Below are 21,489 nucleotides of genomic sequence, written 5' to 3'. Positions count from 1 at the left end.
GGAGAATCCCTGTGCTCAGATCTTGGTCCTTATATTTTCACTATCCATGTACTTCCTATATGATCTCATGTAGTCTCACTGCTTTATAATAATTTTAATATGAAATGACCCAAAAGTTTCTACCTCCATTCCTAAGCTTTCCCCTGAGTTCCAGTCACTTATCAAATTGCCTAGCCAATATCTCCACTTGGAAGTTTTTGGGTTTCTCAACTTTAATATGTCCAAAACAGCATGTTTAAGTTCATCACAACATCCTATACCTCCCGAAGAGTTCTCATTAAACAGCACAGTCATTTACCCAGTTATGTAAGTCAAATACTGAGAAAAATAACTTCTTTCCTGGCCTCATATCCTAATAACTCAATAAACCCTGATGATGGTCCCTAAGTGATAATGAAGCAAAATTTGTATCTGCATGTTAAAAGTAATTTTCTGAATTATAACCCAAAATAAGCAAACAGACATAATATAGTAAGAGTTTGTTAATGCTATTGTGTTCAGCTGCCTAATGGGCAATACTCAGAACTATCGCCTGACTCACAAGAAGCCCTTTATCATCTCTCCTCACATACTGTGCTGGGCCCTGAGCAGCCATTTTATACAATGACCCTTGCTTCTCCCGGTCACAACTAACTAAAGCACCAGTAGACATCAGACTTCAGCTGTCCCAGAGACCCCTCCTAAGGAGTCTGAAATTGGAGCTGACACAGGCAGGCAAGATGCATCAGGCTGCCTCCCTCCCTTTCTTCACGCCTCTCTCCCAACAGGCTGGTCCCCTAACATGTAGATGGAGATGCTAAGTGGGGCCATGTTCTACCATCCTGGCTAGGGAACTGAGAAAGATGATTTCCAGAGACAGACAGAGGGAGAAATGAAGCAGGTACACAGTAACAAGCTGAGAGAGATGAGAAATGAAAACCAAATACTGCTTCAATGCTGCCAAAATTCTAGTTTCCGGGCCTGGATCTTTCTGAGGGCCTACAAAATCACCACTCTTAAATTCCTTGAGACATCCCTGCATCTTTATAATAAATTCCCCTTTTGTGTAATTCCCAAAGATTCCTACATAATAACATAGGAACAGTAAAGCAATTATACTTTAATACACATACAGGAACAGTAAAACAATTTATAAATAATTTCCCAATATGTTATACAATTTATTTTAGGGCACAATTCTTTACCATAACTGGAAACAAACTCATTAATAAAGAGTGACAAATAAATAAATAAATAAAATAAAGAGTGACATATAACTTGAAGGGAGGTACATTCAGAAATGATAGCCTCAAGTAGAAGGAAAAACTTGAATACCTTCTCCAAAACATCTAAAATCTAATGTTTCTTCAGGACCCATCTCACGGAAGGCAGCAAGCTACTTTCAAACAGTATCTGAGCATACACATTTCCCTGAGTAACCAAAAAATTAAAATTAAAAAATTAAGCCAAAGAAAATAGTGATTTGCTCAAAAAGGTCAAGTAGTCCTTTGGCAAGTACCAAAACAAATTTATCACAATATGCAAAAGAGAAGAGCGGGGTGGGAAACTTTCTGGAGACAGCAATTTGCAGCTGTTGAGGAATAGCTTGGTGCCAATTTTCAAGAATGCTACCATGTCCATTAGGACACTGTATTCAATAGCATTAGAGTTTATATTCTGCATAAACAAACATAATTATAAATCCATGCTAGTACATTAAATCTGATTAACCAAAATGGTGAGAAAATATGTAGGAAAAAGCACAGCTCACTTTAAAAAATATTCACATTAAAAAATTTACAAATACTTACATTTTTTGCCGTCATGTCAAACTGTATTCTATTTAAGATTCTGTAAAGCCATTAAAAAAAAGAAGCCATTACTTTGTCTTCAGTAATTCTTTAAAAGAACAACCTATTAAAGGAAAACAGAGGGAATAGTAATGTAACAATAATAATAGGCAACATTTATGTCATATTTACTATGTGACATACATTGTTATCTATGTGAACTGTCTAATCTTCACAATAACACTATGAGGTTTGTACTATCTTAATCCCCATTTTCCAGGTAAAAACTGGGGCTTAGAGAGGTTAAGTAATTTGGCCAAGTCAACTTAGTTCACAAGCGATGGAGCCCAGGCTTTGAAACGGGATTATGCTATGCTGCTTTAGAAAATCCACTGACAGGGCTGGGTGCAGTGGCTCACGAGGTCAGGAGTTCAAGATCAGCTTGGTCACTTAATTAAGTGAGTCAATACATGTAAAATTACTAAGACACTGCCTAGCACAAGTGAAATGTTAGAGGAGAATAAAAAAAATCTCTTTATTCATTTATCATGACAAATTAAGGCTTCTTTCTCTAAAGTAAATAATACGTAATTCCCCAATGGTAGAAGTGAAAAACACCATAACACAAACCGATTTCAAAATAGAAAAAAAAAAAAAAACCTGTTTAATTGTGGTTAAGAAAAATTCTCCTAAAATTAACAAGAGTAGGCAATAACTTCATTCATTCATTACTCATCCAGCAAATACTGAACAGTCACTATGTGCACGGCACTAACTCGGGCAATGAAGATAGCCTGGTAGATGAGAAAGACTGTAATCACCAAATATTCAAATGTAATTTTAAAGAAATAAAATTACATTAAGATAGACATTATAAAAACAAATGGGACTGTGATAGAGACCTTCATTCAATTAAAAATTAAGTATACTGTATTGGCTTTGAGTGATACCTTATAGGATTTTAATTTAAATACATATTTCTAAATAGTTTTAAAGTTTCTATATTTTAATCTATAAATTATTTACATTATATAACTTAAACCTTCAAAAGTGTCTAGAAATTAAATAAACCTGGCACAGAAAGGTTCAAGAAGTTGCCATCTTTGGCAGTACTGATGATTCTCAGAGATAAACCAGTCTTGTGTGCATTCTGTTTTATCCTGACTCAACAATTGCACACTTCTTCTTCCTGCCACCAAGCTCTTCTGTTAGTTAAAAAAATAAGTTGGATTTCTTCTTCCAGCTTCATGAACACATTATGTCAAGCTCAAAAAGTCAATCTTTTGACCTCACCATCTGCCATGATCTCTTGTCAGTTTGAGACAATGCAACTCCCGCAGATGGTCTCAAAATGCAAGCTCTTTCCCATTCCAACCACAATTTAGCAGCTCCAGCCACAAAGCCTTTTAAAATTAGTCAAAATACGGGAAAGAAAGCAAAAACTGTTATGGATAAATTTGTAGAATTAAGCAGTAACATAACTGAATCAGGGTTTGTAGACTTTCTAACACTGCCAAAAAAGTTTCTACTAAAAATTAATAGGAGAGGTAGCATATTTAAATGGCAGATGTTACTAATTTTAAATCTATGCTCATAATTCAAAGTTCATAAAATACACAAAACAAAAACCAAAAAATAAATAGCCAAATCCTAACTGTCAGAAGCAACTACAATAACTTACTGGCATAACTCCCTTCAGTATTCTTTCTGCATATTCAAACTTTTGAGATGTGGTATTAATTAGAAGATATTTTCATAGAAAGGGACAACATGTAACTTTTTCCCAGGTGAACAGCATATCTAGGCATTCTCTCAAGTGCTTCACATGTATATCATATTCTTCACAACATAATTCTACCAGATAATTGTTATTTTCATCTACAGATGACAAAACAGTTTTAGAGAGTTCAAGCAATCTGCCCAGTTAACTAACTGTACAAATTACAGTGCCAGAATATAAACTCAGGATCTCACACCAGCAAAAGTGTTCTTAACTATTATAATACTTTACAAAATATGTCTGAGATATAATATACATATTCTCAAGATATAAAAAATGATATATTATAATAATATAAGATAATTATTATTACAATAAATTCAGAGAAAATGGTAACTTACTATACTGAAACAATCCTTCAAAAATCTCATATAGGACATATACATATGACATATAGAATTTTTCTTTTCAATTCTGTTTTTAAAAATTTCAATATTAAACTGAATTTTTCTTTATTTTTTGAGTAGGTTGTATGAAAGTTGATTATACGCCAGTCAGAGCTTGCCAGCTTCCCAAAACCTTCTTAGTGTCAATGAACTTCCTTAAAGAGTGATGTATAACATTTCTCCTTTTTATAAACCTCTAACCTTTTTGTTCTTCAGACATACCCAAGACCACAGAGTCAGTGTATATTCCCCAAATTGCATTTATTTTTTTTCTTTCCTTCTTTTTCTCTCTCTCCTTCCTTCCTTCCCTCCCTCCTTCCCTTCCTTCCCTCCCTTTCTTTTTTTGACAAAGTCTCGCTCTGTCACCCAGGCTAGACTGCAGGGGCATGATCTTGACTCACCACAACCTCTGCCTCCTGGGTTCAAGTGATTCTCCTGCCTCAACCTCTTGAGTAGCTGAGATCACAGGAGCCCGTCACCATGCACGGCTAATTTTTGTACTTCTAGTAGAGACGGGATTTCACCATGTTGGCCAGGCTGATTTCGAACTCCTGACCTCAAGGGATCCACCTACTTCAGCCTCCCAAAGTACTGGGATTACAGGCGTAAGCCACCGTGCCTGTTCTGCAATTTTCTTCTCAAATAAAATACTTTAATCTCAGAGATTCGTCTCTATATTCGGACTTGACAGTTGTAAATTTCCTCATTCACTTTTTTCACAACTACACAGTATTCCTTTACATTGTTATACTGTGATTTATTTCACTAGCCACTACTGACATTTAGCTTTCATAATCTAAACTGGTGATGGTAATCACATTTTAATGACTCAAACCTTTAATGGTGTCTAGCATGCTGATGTATGGTATCTGCCTATCTCTCCAGCTCTATTAAACCCCTTTCCCACACCTCTTTTCTGATCCAGTTCCATTGGCTTCTTTCTGTAAGTTCTTCAAAAACGTGCTCCTCCTGCCTCAAGGGCCACTGCACATGCTGTTCCTTCTGCCTGAAACTTTTACCTGACAAACTCCTCTTCTTTCAGGTTTCTTCAGGGAAAGTCAACCATTCTGTACCACCCAGTCTAGGTCAGGGGTATCAACCTATTGCTCTCCTACTTTTTAGTAGTACCCACTGGGTTACCAGTGTATATTTATTCCTGCGATAATCAGATTGTGGTCTGTCACTGCCAACTAAAGTGTAAATTCCATCAGGGCAGGAACCCTATTCATTTTGTTCACTCTTACATGTCAAACAGCTAGCACACGGTTGAAGCTCAAGAAATATTTGTTAAATGAATTATAGAATCAGTATTTTATTTATTTTCACCCTTTAAAAATGTATGATAATCCTGTTCAATATGACTTGGCAGCAGAAAATGAAAAGCCATGCAAACATTTAACACATCACATATCTGAAATGTCAGTAAACTACATTTTTTATTTTCTTTCTTTTTTTGTTAATGAATGAGAGCTTCTTATGCTGCTCAGGTTAGCCTTGAACTCACAGCCTCGCCTCCTCAAGCGCCAGGACAACTGGCCAGAGCCACCGCGGCTCCCATTTTTTATTTTCTTTTGAGATGGAATCTCGCTCTGTCACACAGGCTGGAGTGCAGTGGTGCAATCTCAGCTCACTGAAACCTCCAGCTCCCAGGTCCAAGTGATTCTCCTGCCTCAGTCTCCCAAGTAGCTGGGATTACAGGTGTGTGCCACCACGCCCATCTAATTTTTGTATTTTTAGTAGAGACGGGGTTTCACCATGTTGGCCAGAGCTGGTCTCGAACTCCTGATCTCAAGTGATCTGCCCACCTTGGCCTCCCAAAGTGCTGGGATTACAGGTGTGAACCACCAAGCCTGGCCAAAGCTACACTGTCTTTTTTTTGTTTGTTTATTTGTTTTTTTAAGATGGAGTTTCACTCTTCTTGCCCAGGCTGGAGTACAATGGCACTATCTTGGCTCACTGCAACCTCTGACTCCTGGGTTCAAGTGATTCTCCTGCCTTAGCCTCCCGAGTAGCTGGCATTACAGGCAAGTGCCACCATGCCTGTTTAATTTTGAATTTTTAGTAGAGACGGGGTTTCTCCATGTTGGTCAGGCTGGTCTCAAACTCCCGACCTCAGGTGATCAGTCCACCTCAGCCTCCCAAAGTGCTGGGATTACAGGCATGAGCCACCGTGCCAGGCCAGCTACACAGTGTTCTGAATATCATTTTTCTATCTTGAACAAAAAGTGTTCTGGAACCAGCATTTATTTGTATTCATTAATTTTTAAAAAGTCATAATAGAACACAGGCAGGCACGGTGACCCATACCTGCTGTAATCCTAGCACTTTGGGAGGCCAAGGTGGTGAATCACCTGAGGTCAGGAGTTTGAGACCAGCTTGGCCAACATGGTAAAACCCCATCTCTACTAAAAATTCAAAAAATTAACCAGGCATGGTGGCGGGCACCTGTAATCCCAGCTACCCGGAAGGCTGAGGCAGGAGAATCACTTAAACCCAGGAGGCAGAGGTTGCAGTGAGCTAAGATTGAGCTGCTGCACTCCAGCCTGGGCAAGAAGAGCAAAACTCTGTCTCAAGAAAAATGTTATAATAGAGCACAATTAGTTTCATTAATTTTTAACAGAAAAAAATCATAGGCAAGAATTTTTCTAAAAAAAACAAAAACACTTATTTACTAAAAGCTGCTCCTCCTAGAACCACTGGCACTTTACACTAAAAAAAAAAAAAAAAAAAGACTTACTGTTATGTTCATCGCTCCCTTTATTTTTGAGACAGGGTCTCACTCTGTCACCCAGGCTGGAGTGCAGTGGCGCGATCTCAACTCAGGCTGGAGTGCAGTGGTGTTATCTCAACTCACTGTAACCTCTGCCTCCTAGGTTCAAGGGATCCTCAGCCTCCTGAGCAGCTGGGACTACAGGTGCATGTGTACCATCACGCTCGGCTAATTTCAGTATTTTTTGTAGAGATGACATTTTGCCATGTTGTCCAGGTGGGTCTTGAAATCCTAAACTCAACAGATCCACCCACCTCAGCCTGCCAAAGTGCTGGGATTATAGGCATGAGCCACCATGCCCAGCCCATTGTTCACTTTTTAAAATTAAAAAAAAAAAAAAAAAAAATCCAGACTTACATAAGCTTTTGTCCAGACTCTCTATAATGATAAAAACTGGTTAATACTAAAAGCAATCAACAACACTACATATGTGGTGCACTGAAATAATGAATAATGTTATCTGAGCACTACTCATTCATTTACTTATTGGATAAATACTTATTGATAGCCTGTTATATTCAAACACTGAGTATTAAAAATACTGAACACTGGCTGGGTGCAGGGGCTCATACCTGTAATCCCAACTCTTTGGGAGGCCCTGGTAGGCAGATTGCTTAAGCCTAGGAGTGTGAGTCTTGCCTGGGCAAAACAGTGAGACCCCATCTCTCAAAAAATAAAAAAAATCACCAGGCATGGTGGCATACACTTGCAGTCCCAGCTACTCAGGAGGCTGAGATGTGAGGATCCCTTGAACCCTGGAGGTCAAGGCTGCAGTGAGCCATGATCACACCACTGCACTCCAGTCTGGGCAACAGAGTGAAACTCCGCCTTGGAAAAAAAAAAAAAAAAAAGATACTGAGCATTAAAGCTCATCCTTAATGATACTACGGGAAACAATGAGACAGTCTCTGCCTTCATGGTGCCTCTATTTTAGCTATGAAGACATGCATTAAATAATGAATTTCACAATTAACTACTTAATGACAGTCACTACACGTGCTATGATGGAAACATAAAAGATTCATAGGAACATGTAAAATAGAGGACTTGAACTCTGGTGGTTTTACAGAAGACTTCTCTGAGGAAGTAAAGTTTGAGCTGGGCTCACAAAAAAACACAAACTGAGTAAACCACTGGCAAAGAGAGAGGGATATATTCTACTCAAAGGAAACAGCACAGGGAAGATCAAAGGAAGAAAAGTATGTGGGAGGTTCCAGGATCTAGGGAAGGTTCTAATAACAGGTGCCAAAAAGCAAAGGGCAAGGCAAAGGGGTGCTAAGAGATAGGTAGGAAGCCAGATCATGCAGGATACTGCTTTTTCAAGATTTTAATCAGATGTGGCCGGGTGCAGTGGCTCACACCTGTAATCCCAGCACTTTGGGAGGCTGAGGCAGGAAGATCACTTGAGCTCAGGAGTTTGAGATCGGCCTGGGCAACATGGTAAAACCCCATCTCTACTAAAAATACAAAAATTAGCTAGATGTGGAAGTGCGTGCCTATAATTCCAGTTACTTGGGAGGCTGAGGCAGGAGAATCACTTGAACCCAGGAGGCGGAGGTTGCAGTGAGTCGAGATTGTGCCACTGCACTCCACCCTGGGCGAAAGATTAAAAAAAAAAAAAAAAATCAAATCAGATTAGTGGGAAGCCTTGGAATGATTTTAGGTAGAGAGCTACAGCATCTGAACCAAAGACAGAACCAAATTCACCAAAGATTAAGTAAAAATTATTTGTATTTTAATTCTTCAAAAACCAGTAATATTGTGTCACATGTGGTAGCTCACGCCTGTAATCCCAGCACTTTGGAAGGCCAAAGCCGGTGGATCACCTGAGGTCAAGAGTTCAAGACCAGCCTGGCCAACATGGTGAAACCCTGTCTGTAATAAAGATTAAAAAAAAGAAAGAAAAGGGAACAACAATAACAACAACAAACCAGTAATGTCAGCTATATCCTGTAATTCTTCAGTAACTAAAATGCTCATTCGTTTCTTGACTATACCAAATAAGTTACTACTCACTATCTATTTATCGAGTAGTCAAACCACCTTAACCCTCTGTAACAAGACTCTCAGCTCAGAAATAAATTTTTTTTAAAATTCTCCAGAGCTCAAAGTAGCTTTCACAAAACCATGTACTAGTAAGTAACGCAAGATCTTAGGTCTTCCTCCATCTTACGTGTTTTATTTAGCATAAAGTTCTTAGTATATGTGCTCTGATTTTCAGGCTAGAAGCCAATTATTCTTAGCAGAAATACATGGTAATAGGAAGCAAATGGGCTAGCACTGTTATAGGTGAGCACTTTGACAAAGTGACTGGCAACAGGGAGCTTAATAATAAAAGAAGATTAGATACAGAGTTCTATCTCGCCAAGTAAGTTCATTGAGGAGAATTCTTCTGTCACTTCCTGGCAAACTGATTTTTCTTTTTTAATTGAGACAGAAGTCTTGCTATATTACCCAAGCTGGCCTCAAACTTCTGGCCTCAAGATATCCTTGTCTCAGCCTCCTGAGTAGCTGGGGCTACAGGCACATGCCATCACACCCAACCAAATGGCAAGACTGGATTATTGACAGGTTCCTATACACACCTCTATAATAAAACCTAAAGGCTACTTTCATTACAAATATATTATGCAATATTAACAGATTATCAGTATATATTATTTGTTCTTAATTACAACAAAAGACTGAAGTGAAAACTTACTTTGGTCCCTACCCGAAGAAGCAATACTAGATAAGAGCACCCAAATTAATAATAAAATCACATTTCGAGATCCTGCCAAGAACCTAACAGAAAGGTTCTTTTATCAAGCAGCACAAGCCACATTTTAAATGATTAATTCACTCCTGCATAAGGACTACATGGATCAGATCACCTCTTGTACATAATGCTGCTTAGCAAAGTCTCATTTCCAGACTAACAAAGCTTTAGATTAGCATCACAAATGTTAAGACTTATTTTTACTTGACCCATCAAAACAGGCTAGATGACTTTTTAAAATATCATTTGGTATCAATATAAGTTTATAGACAAAGCACTGTATAATAAACTATGCAAGCATAAAATGTTTAATTTTTTTTTTTTTTTTTTCTGAGACAGAGTTTCGCTTTTGTTACCCAGGCTGGAGTGCAATGACGTGATCTCGGCTCACTGCAACCTCCGCCTCCTGGGTTCAGGCAATTCTCCTGCCTCAGCCTCCTGAGTAGCTGGGATTACAGGCAGGCGCCACTGTGCCCAGCTAATTTTTTTGTATTTTTAGTAGAGACAGGGTTTCACCATGTTGACCAGGCTGGTCTCGATCTCTTGACCTCATGATCCACCCACCTCGGCCTCCCAAAGTGCTGGGATTACAGGCGTGAGCCACCGCGCCCGGCCAAAATGTTTAATTTTAATCATTAAAATGTGATTACCGTGACCAACAAAAGGTTCAAAGAAGACAAAAACAGGGCATTCAAAAGGAAGCAACTGGAGAAGAAAATAGCACCATTTTTTTTTTTTTAAGATGGAGTCTTGCTCTGTCATCTAGGCTGGAGTGCAGTGGTGCGATCTAAGCTCACTGCAACTTCCACCTCTCAGGTTCAAGGAATTCCCTGCCTCAGCCTCCTCAGCAGCTGGGATTACAGGTGCCCACCACCACACCCAGCTAATTTTTGTATTTTTAGTAGAGACAGAGTTTCACCATGTTGACCTGTATGGTCTCGATCTCTTGACCTTGTGATCCACCCGCCTCGGCCTCCCAAAGTGCTGGGATTACAGGCGTGAGCCACCGCGCCCGGCAACAGTGCTACCTTTCTTATAGTGACAGAACAGTTTTGTATCTTGATTGTGGTGGTGGCTATATGAATCTATACATTTGATAACATGTTACAGAACTATATACAAAGACACACAAAAAAATAGGCACATATAAAAACTAGTGAAATTCATGTGATGTGTAATCTAGTTAATTATATTGTACCAATATTAATTTCCTGATTTGGCCAATGCATTATAATTTCGTAAGATGTTACCACTTGGGGGAAGTTGGGCTACAGGAAAATGAAATTTCTCTGTATTCACTTTGCAACTTCTTTTTTTCTTGAGACGGGATCTTGCTCTGTCACCCAGGCTGGAATGCAGTGGCGCAATCATGACTCACCACAACTTCAAACTCCTGGGCTCAAGAAATCCTTCCGCCTTACCTCTCAAATAGCTGGGTATACGGGCATACACCATAACACTGGGCTAATTTTTTAAACTTTTGGTAGACAGAGTCTCACTATATAGCCCAGGATAGTCTTGAACTCCTGTCCACAAGTGATCCTCCCAACTCAGCCTTCCAAAGTGCTGAGATTACAGGTATGAGCGAGTCCAGCCATTCTCATAACAGGAAAAAAGAAACAGAGATGCAGACAAAGAGGGAAGAAGGCAGTGTGAAGACAGAAGCAGATTGAAATTATGGGGCTACAAGCCAAGGAATGCCTGGGGCTACCAGAAACTGGAAGAAGCAATAAAGGATCCTCTTCCAGAGGCTTTACAGGGAGCATGGCCCTGCTGAAAAATTGATTTCAGACTTGCAGCATACAGAATTGTGAGAAAATACGTTTCTGTTGTTTTAAGCCACCCAGTTTGTGGCATTTTGTTATGGTAAGCCTAGGAAAGCAAGAGAATGGGGTTTGCAAACTATTAGTTACATCTAGGTATTTTATTTTTTGGTTTTGAGGTTTTTTTTCCATTTTTTTTCCTTTTTATTGTTGTTCCTGTAATATATGGGGTTCTCCATTATATTTTCCTAGCTGTATTCCCATAAGAAAGTTATGTTTTTCTATTTACTAATTTTATATTTCACTACACAACTTAATTATTTCGCTGCTTAATTTTACTATAAATTCAGTTGATGCTTGGGTTTTTCAGGTGTAAAATTAGGTCATCTGAAAAGGATTTTTTTTTTTTTTTGAGACACAGTCTCGTTCTGTCACCCAGGCTAGAATGCAATGGTGTGATCTTGGCTCAATGCAATCTCTGCCTCTTGAGTTCAAGAGATACTCCTGCCTCAGCCTCCCAAGTAACTGGGATTACAGGTGTACACTACCATGCCCAGCTAATTTTGGTATTTTTAGTAAAGACAGGGTTTCATCATATTGGTCAGGCTAGTCTCAAACTCCTGACCTCAAGTGATCCACCTGCCTCAGCCTCCTAAATTGTTGGGATCACAGGGATGAGCCACTGCACCTGGCCTGAAAAGGATTTTTGAACCTTTCCAGGCTTGTATAACAACGGAGGTAATTTGACTCCAATTCTGCTCCTCACCTTCCCTGAACAGACATAAAATAAACCAAAAGAATTTTTAAAACCCACAAAGAATGTAGGCCATCAACATTAGCACTACTAGGAGACAGAAAACACAGCAATTCAAATTACCTGTAAATCAAGCAGAAAAAAGAAAAAAAAAAAGCAGCAAATAGCAAAAGAAACCCTACTTCCTAAACTCTGCAAGCCTGTGAGTGTACAGGGTGGTGAAGAGAGGTGAAAAAGACTCCGTGAGAAAGAGCAGAGGGGCACAGGGGATTTGCAAAAAGCACAGACAAAATCAGCCCTGGAAAGAGAGTAAAAAAATAAACACAAAAATGCTGAACAGAGGTTAGGCAGTTAGGGCTTTACAGTTCATAGACCTGGTGAAGTAAATGTGTCTAGAAACTTCTAGAACAGAAGCAGCAGCCTCCTATAAACAGTGCTTCTGGGGGAGAACCAGGTATACATATATAAAGAAGCACTTTCTCTTGTACACATGGTAAGGAATGAAAAAAATAGGCAATAAGAGGGGGAAATTAGGCCAGGCACAGTGGCTTACACCTGTAATCCCAGCACTTTGGGAGGCCGAGGCTGCTGGATCACTTGAGATCAGGAGTTTGAGACCAGCCTGGCCAACACAGTGAAACCCTGTTTCTACAAAAAAAATACAAAAATTAGCCGGGCATGGTAGCATGCACCTGAAATCCCAGGTACTCAGGAGGCTGAGGCAGGAGAATCGCTTGAACCTGGGAGGCGGAGGTTGCAGTGAGCTGAAATCATGCCACTGCACTCCAAGCTGGGCGACAGAGTGAGTGAGAAAAGAAAAAACGGTAGGGGTCTAGGGGCAGGATTAAAGAGCCCGTAGAAATGAAATATTAATAGAATCAAGAAACAACTCTTCCTCTTCCCTTTTCCTCACCATCATCACTACAAATTCAGAAAAGAAACTTCACAAAAGAGAACACACTGGCAGAAGAAGTACTCTCAAAGTAGGAACTCTGTCCACAAAATGAGTAAAAACAAACAAGCAAGCAGACCATATGCACACAAATGTACGCAAAGTCAGAAAATACAAACAAAAGCTTTTCTGCTGATGGTTTCTCCCCAAAAACAAACCATGAGGTTGAAAAACACTGTAACACAATCCTCTGAACTGGATTAAATACTTTAAACAAGAATTTGAGGATATGAAAAAGACCTTGAATCGGAAGTACAAACACTAAGTACCAAAATGGACAAAAACAGAAAGAAATGAATAAGAGCTGATTAAAGAAATAGAAAGAAAAAAATGAAATGAACATCATATAAGAAATGAAAGTTCCCTTCCTTCCTTCCTTCCTTCATCCCTTCCTTCCTCCCTACCGTCCTTCTTCCCTTCCTTCCTGCCTTCCTTCCCCCCCAAAAAAAAAAAAAAAGAAATAAAAGTTAAATTATTTTTTATTTTGCTTTATGTTGGCATTGAACCAAAAATAAAAACTAAATTATAAGGTATGTAGAGAGAACAGATTTGAATGAAAACTTAATAAAAGACATTGAACAAAACGCAAGAAAACAATGAAAATAAAATTTTAAAAAACAGAGAAATTGATTGAAATGAATTATACACAAAGGAGGTTGATCATTATTATTACTGGTGTCCCTAATGAAAAAAATCAAAACCATGGAACAGAATTAATATTAAAAGTACATTCTGGCTGGGTACGGTGGCTCACACCTGTAATCTCAGGGAGGCCAAGGTGGGTGGATCACTTGAGGCCAGGAGTTCAAGACCAGCCTGGCCAACATGGTGAAATCCCATCTCTACTAAAAGTACAAAAACATTAACTGGGCGTAGTGGCAGGTACCTGTTATCCCAGCTACCCAAGTGGCTAAGGCATGAGAACAGCCTGAACCTGGAAGGTGGAAGTTGCAGTGAGCTGAGATTGTGCCACTGTACTCCAGCCTGGGTGACAGAGCAAGACTCTGTCTCAAAAAAAAAAAGTATATTCCAAGAAAACTTGCCAATAAAACGCTTGAATTGAATCTATACAATGAAAGATCCTACCAGATATTTGAGACAACTGACTCAGAATGATCCACTCTGACACATACCCTTATAAAATTATTTAAAGAAAAAACTCTCAGGGTAGCTGGGCAAAAAGATAAATTATTTACAAAAGCAAGGGAATTAGACCAACATTGTATTTCTTGAAAGTAACATATAAAGCAAGACAACAGCAGAATAGTACTTTCAAGAAACTTAAGAGAAAAACAATGTAAACCAAAGATATTATATCCTGCCAAGCTGTCCTTAGAGTTTCAAGGCCATCAAAAAGTGGTTTTGACTGCTGTAGAAAACAGAATGGCAATTTCTAAAAAAATTAAATGTAGAATTACCATTTGATCAACATAAAAAATATATTAATGTAGCTGGGTGTGGTGCCCACACTTGTCCAAGCTACCTGGGAGACTTAGATGGGAGGATCACTTCAGCCCAAGAGTTTGAGGCTACAGTGCACAATGATTTTGCCTGTGAACAGCCATTGCACTCCAACCTGGGCAGTACACCAACATCCTGTCTCAAGAGAGACGGGGGTTTGGGGGGGGGCGGGGAGGGAGGGAGGGCTGGAGAAAAGGAAGAAAGATATTAATGATACAGTGTTATGTTTTCTTAACAGATATGTACAATTATTCTAACAGGAACAAGAAAAAATGAAAGCAAGGGAAGCATTCTTTAGTAATAAACATGAACCCACAATTTATCAGCTAAGTCATCAGTAAAAAATATTAATAATAGAATCAGGTGACTAAAATTGTGTAAGCAACTATCCAGCGTTTGTGAAACTCTCCATATAGCTATTATTACACAGTATCTTTGCTTACAGCTTTTTCTTTCTTAAGATATTTTACTAACAAGATGTAAAGATAACTGAGGTGAAGACTACGGCAGCTGAAGGTGCTGGGAAAAGCTTTATAGCTAAATGTAGCAGTAATATACTTGAAGGGGTTTCTGATGCCTCACTCAAGCAGCTGTAGTGATGGGAACAACCACTGTTCATACCCCCATGACACTATTTATTCACTGTGCATATAACTCCTTTTTGGCACCAGAATTCTAAAGCTGCAACGACTACTTTACCAACAGTCTGGGGTTATAGCAGACTAATTTATTTGGATTGTAAAACAGAAAATCAAATTCTCCCATGAGCTCATCAGACAGAGCCATCTGCAGATACTGGGAACTCAATGAAAGAGGCAGCTGCAAGCAGGAGACAGCAATAGTTTCTGATGACAGAGAAGAGAATTAGACGTGTGTGCGTGCCAGCTTTAAGGTACGTATATTCACCAGGGAGATCTGGGAAAGACTCACACAGGGTGAATTTTTTAAAAGTCAGAAGTTTTAATGAGCAACGGAGGGGTGGTGGCGAGTGACCAGAGTCAGGCTTTTTATTTATTCAACAAAGATTTATTCAATGCCCATCATGTGTCCAGCATTGTGCTCTACCCAAGAGACATAACAGAGTCCTAGCCTTCAAGAAGTTCACAAACAAATGAACAAGACAAATGCATACAGTATAACATGCCACAATACTACAACACTGGACAGATACACAGAGCACTATGGAAGCACAAAGGAACGGCTTCTAACTCAGCTGAAGGCTGGGAATCAAGTTCTAACTTGAGTTAGTTAAATTAGTAATAGAGACAATGAGTTAAAATGATAGAATTAAGAATTACGAGATGAAAATGCCATCAAACTAGAAGAGTTAATGCAGAAACCTAAGCACTTTATGATCACTCCAACTATTGTATTAAGCCAGCTAAAAGCGGCTTCTAATTCTTTTGTAAGCAGGTGAGCACAGAAGAGGTCCTCCCTCGTACTTCCATAGGCTATACAGATTGACTATATGGTTTGGAAGACTCAGGAGTAGCATATGATTAGGATATGAATTAAAAAAAAAAACTTCATCATAGACATTTCTGGGGTTCTAGTCTGATCTAGGCAATCTAAAGAAGGGGAAAGAAAAGACCTATCAGTTACAGCCACCTGTCTATAAGACCTCTGAGGGCAATGTGTTCAACCATGCCACCTTTCCCTTCAGTTTACAAGAAAATACTGGAGATCTTTGCATACTGTGAGGATTCTCTTAATTCTCTTAATTCTTCCTACTTCGGTAGGAAGTCAGCATAAGGGATCCTTGCTCCCAAAGTACTAAAAACTCACTTATTTAAATGAAATTAATGAAAGACATTATAGAAAAATACAGACCAGAGGATCTTAAGCTCAAGAAAATCCAGAACTTTATAACCAGGTCTACAGATATCAGTTTAAATAATAGTGCATTGAAAGTTTACCTACTCACTTGGGTCCCACACAATTATAAATTCAGTGCAAACTTATCTGTACTCTACCTACCACCAGAGACAGGGTCCTCACTGCCAACCAGCCAGCAAGAGACCTATCTCTAAAATCCCATTTTAGTCTGCTACCTAAGATCACTTCCAATACCAACTGTGTTAGCATCACTCCTCTGAAACAGATTCTGAGAGGGAGACTATCATGCAGAAAGTTTCCTGGGAAGTGCTCTGGGGAGATAAACCTGCAACAAGTGAAGAACACAGGATTGGGCTTAGGGAAGAAACTGATACAGCATGGAGCTCCAGAGCCCTTTGGAATTGTCCCAAATAGACACAAGTTGGGTTGGATCTTACATCCATGCAACACAGTTACTAGCCACAGGGATACCTCTGAAAAGAAGCATAACCTTAGGCAAGACAGTACTGGGGGGCCAAGGGCAATTCCCAATAAGGGATGCAGTTGTGAGTCTAAGCAGTTGGAGAATGGGTACTCTAATATGAAGAGATCTGGGCAGACTGCAGTTAAATAGAAACTAAAATTAATTGCAGTAACATGCAACAACATGGATAAACCTTACAAATATAATAGATTTTGAAAATACATACAATATTATTAAATTTATATAAAGCTTTTTTTGAGACAGGGTTTCTCTCTGTCACCCAGACTGGAATGCAGTGGTGTGATCTCACCTCACTGCAACCTCCACCTCCCAAGCTCAAATGATTCTCCTGTTTCAGCCTCTGGAGTAGCTGGGATTACAGGCGCATATCACTACAGCCCAGCTAATTTTTGTTGTTGTTGTTGTTTTGCGGGGGGGGGGGGTTAAATCTCACTCTGACACCCAGGCTGGAGTGCAGTGGCGCAATCTTGGCTCACTGCAACCTTTGCCTGTCAGGTTCAAGCGACTCTCCTGCCTCAGCCTCCTAAGTCGGTGGAACTACAGGCGTGTGCCACCACGCTCAGCTAATTTTTTGTATTTTTAGTAAAGACAGCATTTCACCCAGTTAGCCAGGATGGTCTCTATCTGATCTCGTGATCTGCCTGCCTTGGCCTCCCAAAGTGTTGGGATTATAGGCGTGAGCCACTGCGCCCAGTAATTTTTGTATTTTTAGTAAAGATGGGGTTTTGCCACGTTGGCAAGGCTGGTCTCAAGCTTCTTACCTCAAATGATCCACCTGCCTCAGCCTCCCAAAATGCTGGGATAACAGGTGTGAGCAACTGCACCCTGTCAATTTATGTAAAGCTATGACATGCAAAGTGATGCATGATGAGTAATTACTTAATAGGATTATATTTTACAAAGAATGTATATGTAATTTTGTCAAATGTCTTTTCAAGAATCTATGGATGTTATTTTTCATTATGCATACCTAAATAAACAATCCCATTAAGTAAAAATAAATGATTTCTACTGTTATCACTCACCACTATTATTTAACAGTGTTCTATAAGTTACTAATCAACACAATCAGACAAAAGATAGAAGTATATGAAGCAGAACTGAAGCGGTAAAACTATAATTATTTATATATGATTATGATTGTTTACAGAGAAATCCCAGGAGATTCAACTGGAGATGACTGATAATAAAATTAATGCCCCCAAATTAGCAACTTATACACAAGAACCATGTCTTATAATAACTATGTAAAAGAAATAATAGAAAAAATTAACCCATTTACAATAGAAGAAAAAGCAGGAAGAAACTCAGCAAGAAATACATAGGGATACAAAAAAAAGGAAAAAAATGCCAGGTTCTTGAATGACAAAGTTTCTTGTTATGAAAATGCAAATTCCTAACAATACCAACTGCCCCCAAGTTAATCTATGAATAGAATGAATCACAATAAAATTAACAATATCTTTTCCTTTTAATTAGATCAACTGATTCAAAAGTTAATGTGGTAAAATAAGCAAGAATAGTCATAAAATTATGGAAACACAGAAGGACTGACCTCATGCAATTATTAAAACAAGTCATAAAGTCACAATAATTAAAATACTGAACACCGGTAAATGAAAAAGCATATAGATGGAGGCAACAGAAAAGTATAGGAAAAGACTTAAATCCACAAAGAAATTTAACTGACCCTTCAAATCAGTGAGGTATGAATGCGTTGGGTGAGTTATTTCAGTAGACAGGTTGAGACAAGTGACAACTGAGTAATCATACAGAAAAAATTAATTAGAGCCGTAATTTATACCTCACTCAAAAGAAATTTCAGATAGCTCACAGAATTCAATATAATTTTTTTGATAAGACAAGAAAACACAGAAGTTAATTTTTTTAATTTTCTGTGTGGAAGATCTAAATATGACACCAAGCCCAGAAGTGTTCAAATAAAGACTGATATAACTACAAAATATGCACATACATAATATTTTTTACATTTAAAGAAAACATCACGCAGTTAATTTCTATAAAGTTTTAATTTCTTATAAAGTATGAGCTCCTAAAAATAAATAGAAGAGTGAGAGCCTAAAGAAAAATGGGCAAAGAATATATAACAGAAAACACAAATAGGCTGGGCACTGTAGATTACTCCAGTGCTTTGGGAGGCCAAGATGACAGTACTACTTGAGGCCAGGAGTTTGAGACCAGAGTGGACAACATAAGATTTCACCTTTACAAAAAAAAAATAATAATTTTTAACTAACTGGTTGTGGTGGCATGTGCCTGCTGTCCCAACTATTTGGGAGGCTGAGGCAGGAGGATCATTTGAGCCCAGCAGTTCAAGGCTGAAGTGAGCTATTATTGTGCCACTGCACTCCAGCTTGGGTGACAAAGTGAAGCCCTATCTCAAACAAAACAAACAAAAACCCACAAATGGCTTCTAAACATATGAAAATACGTGCAGTCCACTCATAAGAGAAATGTAAAATAAGGTTGCAAAACAAGATAAAAAGACTGATACCAGTATGTTGTCCTGAGAAACATGAGGGAAAACAGTTTGCCTTACATTAGTGATGGCAGAATAAATAAGTATAATCTTTTATGGAGGGCAGTGTCACTATATCTAAAACAAATACAAACGTATACATCCTTATATGCGCTTTTTCTAGAGTCATATGAAATCATACACACACACACACACACACACACACACACACACACACCCTATCTGGATACTCACTACAGTGTCATTTTTATAGAAAAAGATTGAAAAACTCGTAACTACTTATCAATAGTAGTCTGGCTAAATAAATCACGGCCTAAAAAAATGAGGCAGCTCATTGTGTATTGATAAAGAGTGACCTCCAGTATAAACTGTTCTGTGAAAAAAACAAAGTTGGAGAGAAGTATGTGTAGTACATTACTTTCTGTATAAAAAGATTCTCTCTAAGGTAAAGGAATTGGCTAGTTGAGAGAAAGGCATTTTAATTCTCTTTTATTAATTATTATGAAATAGTAGGATGACTCATAGCCTCTCATACCATTTGTATTTTGTACCATGAATACAAACTACCTATGCAACGAATTAACTTAATTTTTAAAATTCTATATTTTCCTTCACATAAATAATATTTGTTTTCTTAATGCAAGCAGAAATAACCTAAAATAACAGATAGATTTTAAGATATTATAGATAGAACCCTTTCTTATGGGGCTTGAAAAGACTTTGTTATACTGTAATCAAATCCTAAGTCAAAAAAGTATGTTTCTTCAATACTACAGAGAATAACTAAACAAGATCAAATCCACTAAATCTGACACAGAATGCAAGTTAGCTACTTACTAGTCATGGGGATCCCAGACTTTTTTTTTTGAGATGAAGTCTCGCTCTGTCACCAGGCTGGAGTGCGGTGGCACAATCTCAGCTCACTGCAACCTCCACCTCCTGGGTTCAAGCAAATCTCCTGCCTCAGCCTCTTGAGTAGCTGGGACTACAGATTCCCAGATTTTTTTTTTTTTTTTGAGATGGCGTCTTGCTCTGTCACCCAGGCTGGAGTGCAGTAGCACAATCCAGGATCATTGCAACCTCTGGCCTCCTGGGCTAAAGTGATTCTCCCACCTCAGCCTCCCGAGTAGCTAGGATTACAGGTGCGTGTGGCTACGCCTGGCTACTTTTTTGTATTTTTAGTAGAGATGGGGTTTCACCATGTTAGCCAGGATGGTCTTGATCTCCTGACCTTGTGATCTGCCCGCCTTGACTTCCCAAAGTGCTGGAATTATAGGCATGAGCCACCCTGCCCGGCCAGGTTCCCCAATTTTATAACAGAAACAACACATTTTTTTTTTAAGCCAGAAGGTGGCAATGTTACTTCATCAAAGTCTCTCTGATACATATATCTGTGCCTCCTGCTCTTTGTTACTAACCTGCTTTTCCTCTTCATGTCTCTTATTGCCCTTTTGGATTCATTTCTACAGTTGTGAAACTGCAACAACCATTAGTGGAAAGGAACTTAGAAAAAATTCCTGAGTTTATAATAATACTATTTTTACATGGAAATAACAATTAAAATGTACTATAAGTATCTTTAGTTAAATATGAACACACAGGTCTCTATCCATTCCTTCTTGAAATTACAGTAAAATTGGCCAGGCATGGTGGCTCATGCCTGTAATCCCAGCATTTTAGGAGGACAAGGTGGGTGAATCATTTGAGGTTAGAAGTTCAAGACCAGCCTGGCCAACATGGTGAAACTCCATCTCTACTAAAAATACAAAACTTAGCCGGCAATAGTGGAATCCCACCCAGTTACTCGGGAGGCTGAGGCAGGAGAATCACTTGAACCCAGGAGACGGAGGCTGTGGTGAGCCGAGTTATTGACACTGCACTCCAGTCTGGGCGGCAGAGTGAGACCTTGTCTCAAAAAAAAAAAAAAAAGAGAGAAAAGAAAATACAGTAAAATAATGGTAAAAAGATAAAAAAAGATAAACCCGTCAAAATCATACATGTTATATATATAGATCTAAGACATATATCATATATGTAGATATATCTACCTATATAATTATATATAGGTATACAGTTACACCCACTATCCCTAAAGATAGAGATATATGTACCTGTAAGATATATCTTATTTATATCTTATCTGTAAGATATGTATTAATACTGTATGTTAACGTATTATAGATATTACAGATATCTGTATCTCCCACCTCAACCTTCTGCCTTCTGAGTAACTAGGACTACACACAGGCATGTTTCACCACACTCCTATTTTTTTT

General features: G+C 38.6%; 1 protein-coding gene across 25 annotated transcripts in view; it reads right to left on the bottom strand.

The window, feature by feature from the left end:
• TFDP2 (transcription factor Dp-2) overlaps positions 1 to 21,489 on the bottom strand; it is a 174,827-nt gene that overhangs the window by 134,047 nt on the left and 19,291 nt on the right. For 13 of the 25 annotated variants that reach the window (XM_054246950.2, XM_054246951.2, XM_008983732.5 and 10 more), the window contains exon 2: positions 1,791 to 1,893. The exons of 4 other annotated variants lie outside the window; for them this stretch is intronic. Coding sequence is in view for 9 of the 21 variants with exons in the window: in XM_002759529.7 (XP_002759575.3) it covers positions 1,791 to 1,805 (15 nt within the window). In the remaining 12 variants the exon portion in view is untranslated. Of the gene's footprint in view, positions 1 to 1,314; positions 1,411 to 1,790; positions 1,899 to 21,489 lie in introns of those variants that run through there. 8 more of the 25 variants (XM_078354060.1, XM_078354061.1, XM_078354063.1 and 5 more) reach the window with 2 other exon arrangements.

This window comes from Callithrix jacchus, chromosome 17, assembly GCF_049354715.1.
Source record: "Callithrix jacchus isolate 240 chromosome 17, calJac240_pri, whole genome shotgun sequence".
Lineage (NCBI taxonomy): Eukaryota > Metazoa > Chordata > Mammalia > Primates > Cebidae > Callithrix > Callithrix jacchus.
This window is presented reverse-complemented; position numbering and strand designations above follow the sequence as displayed.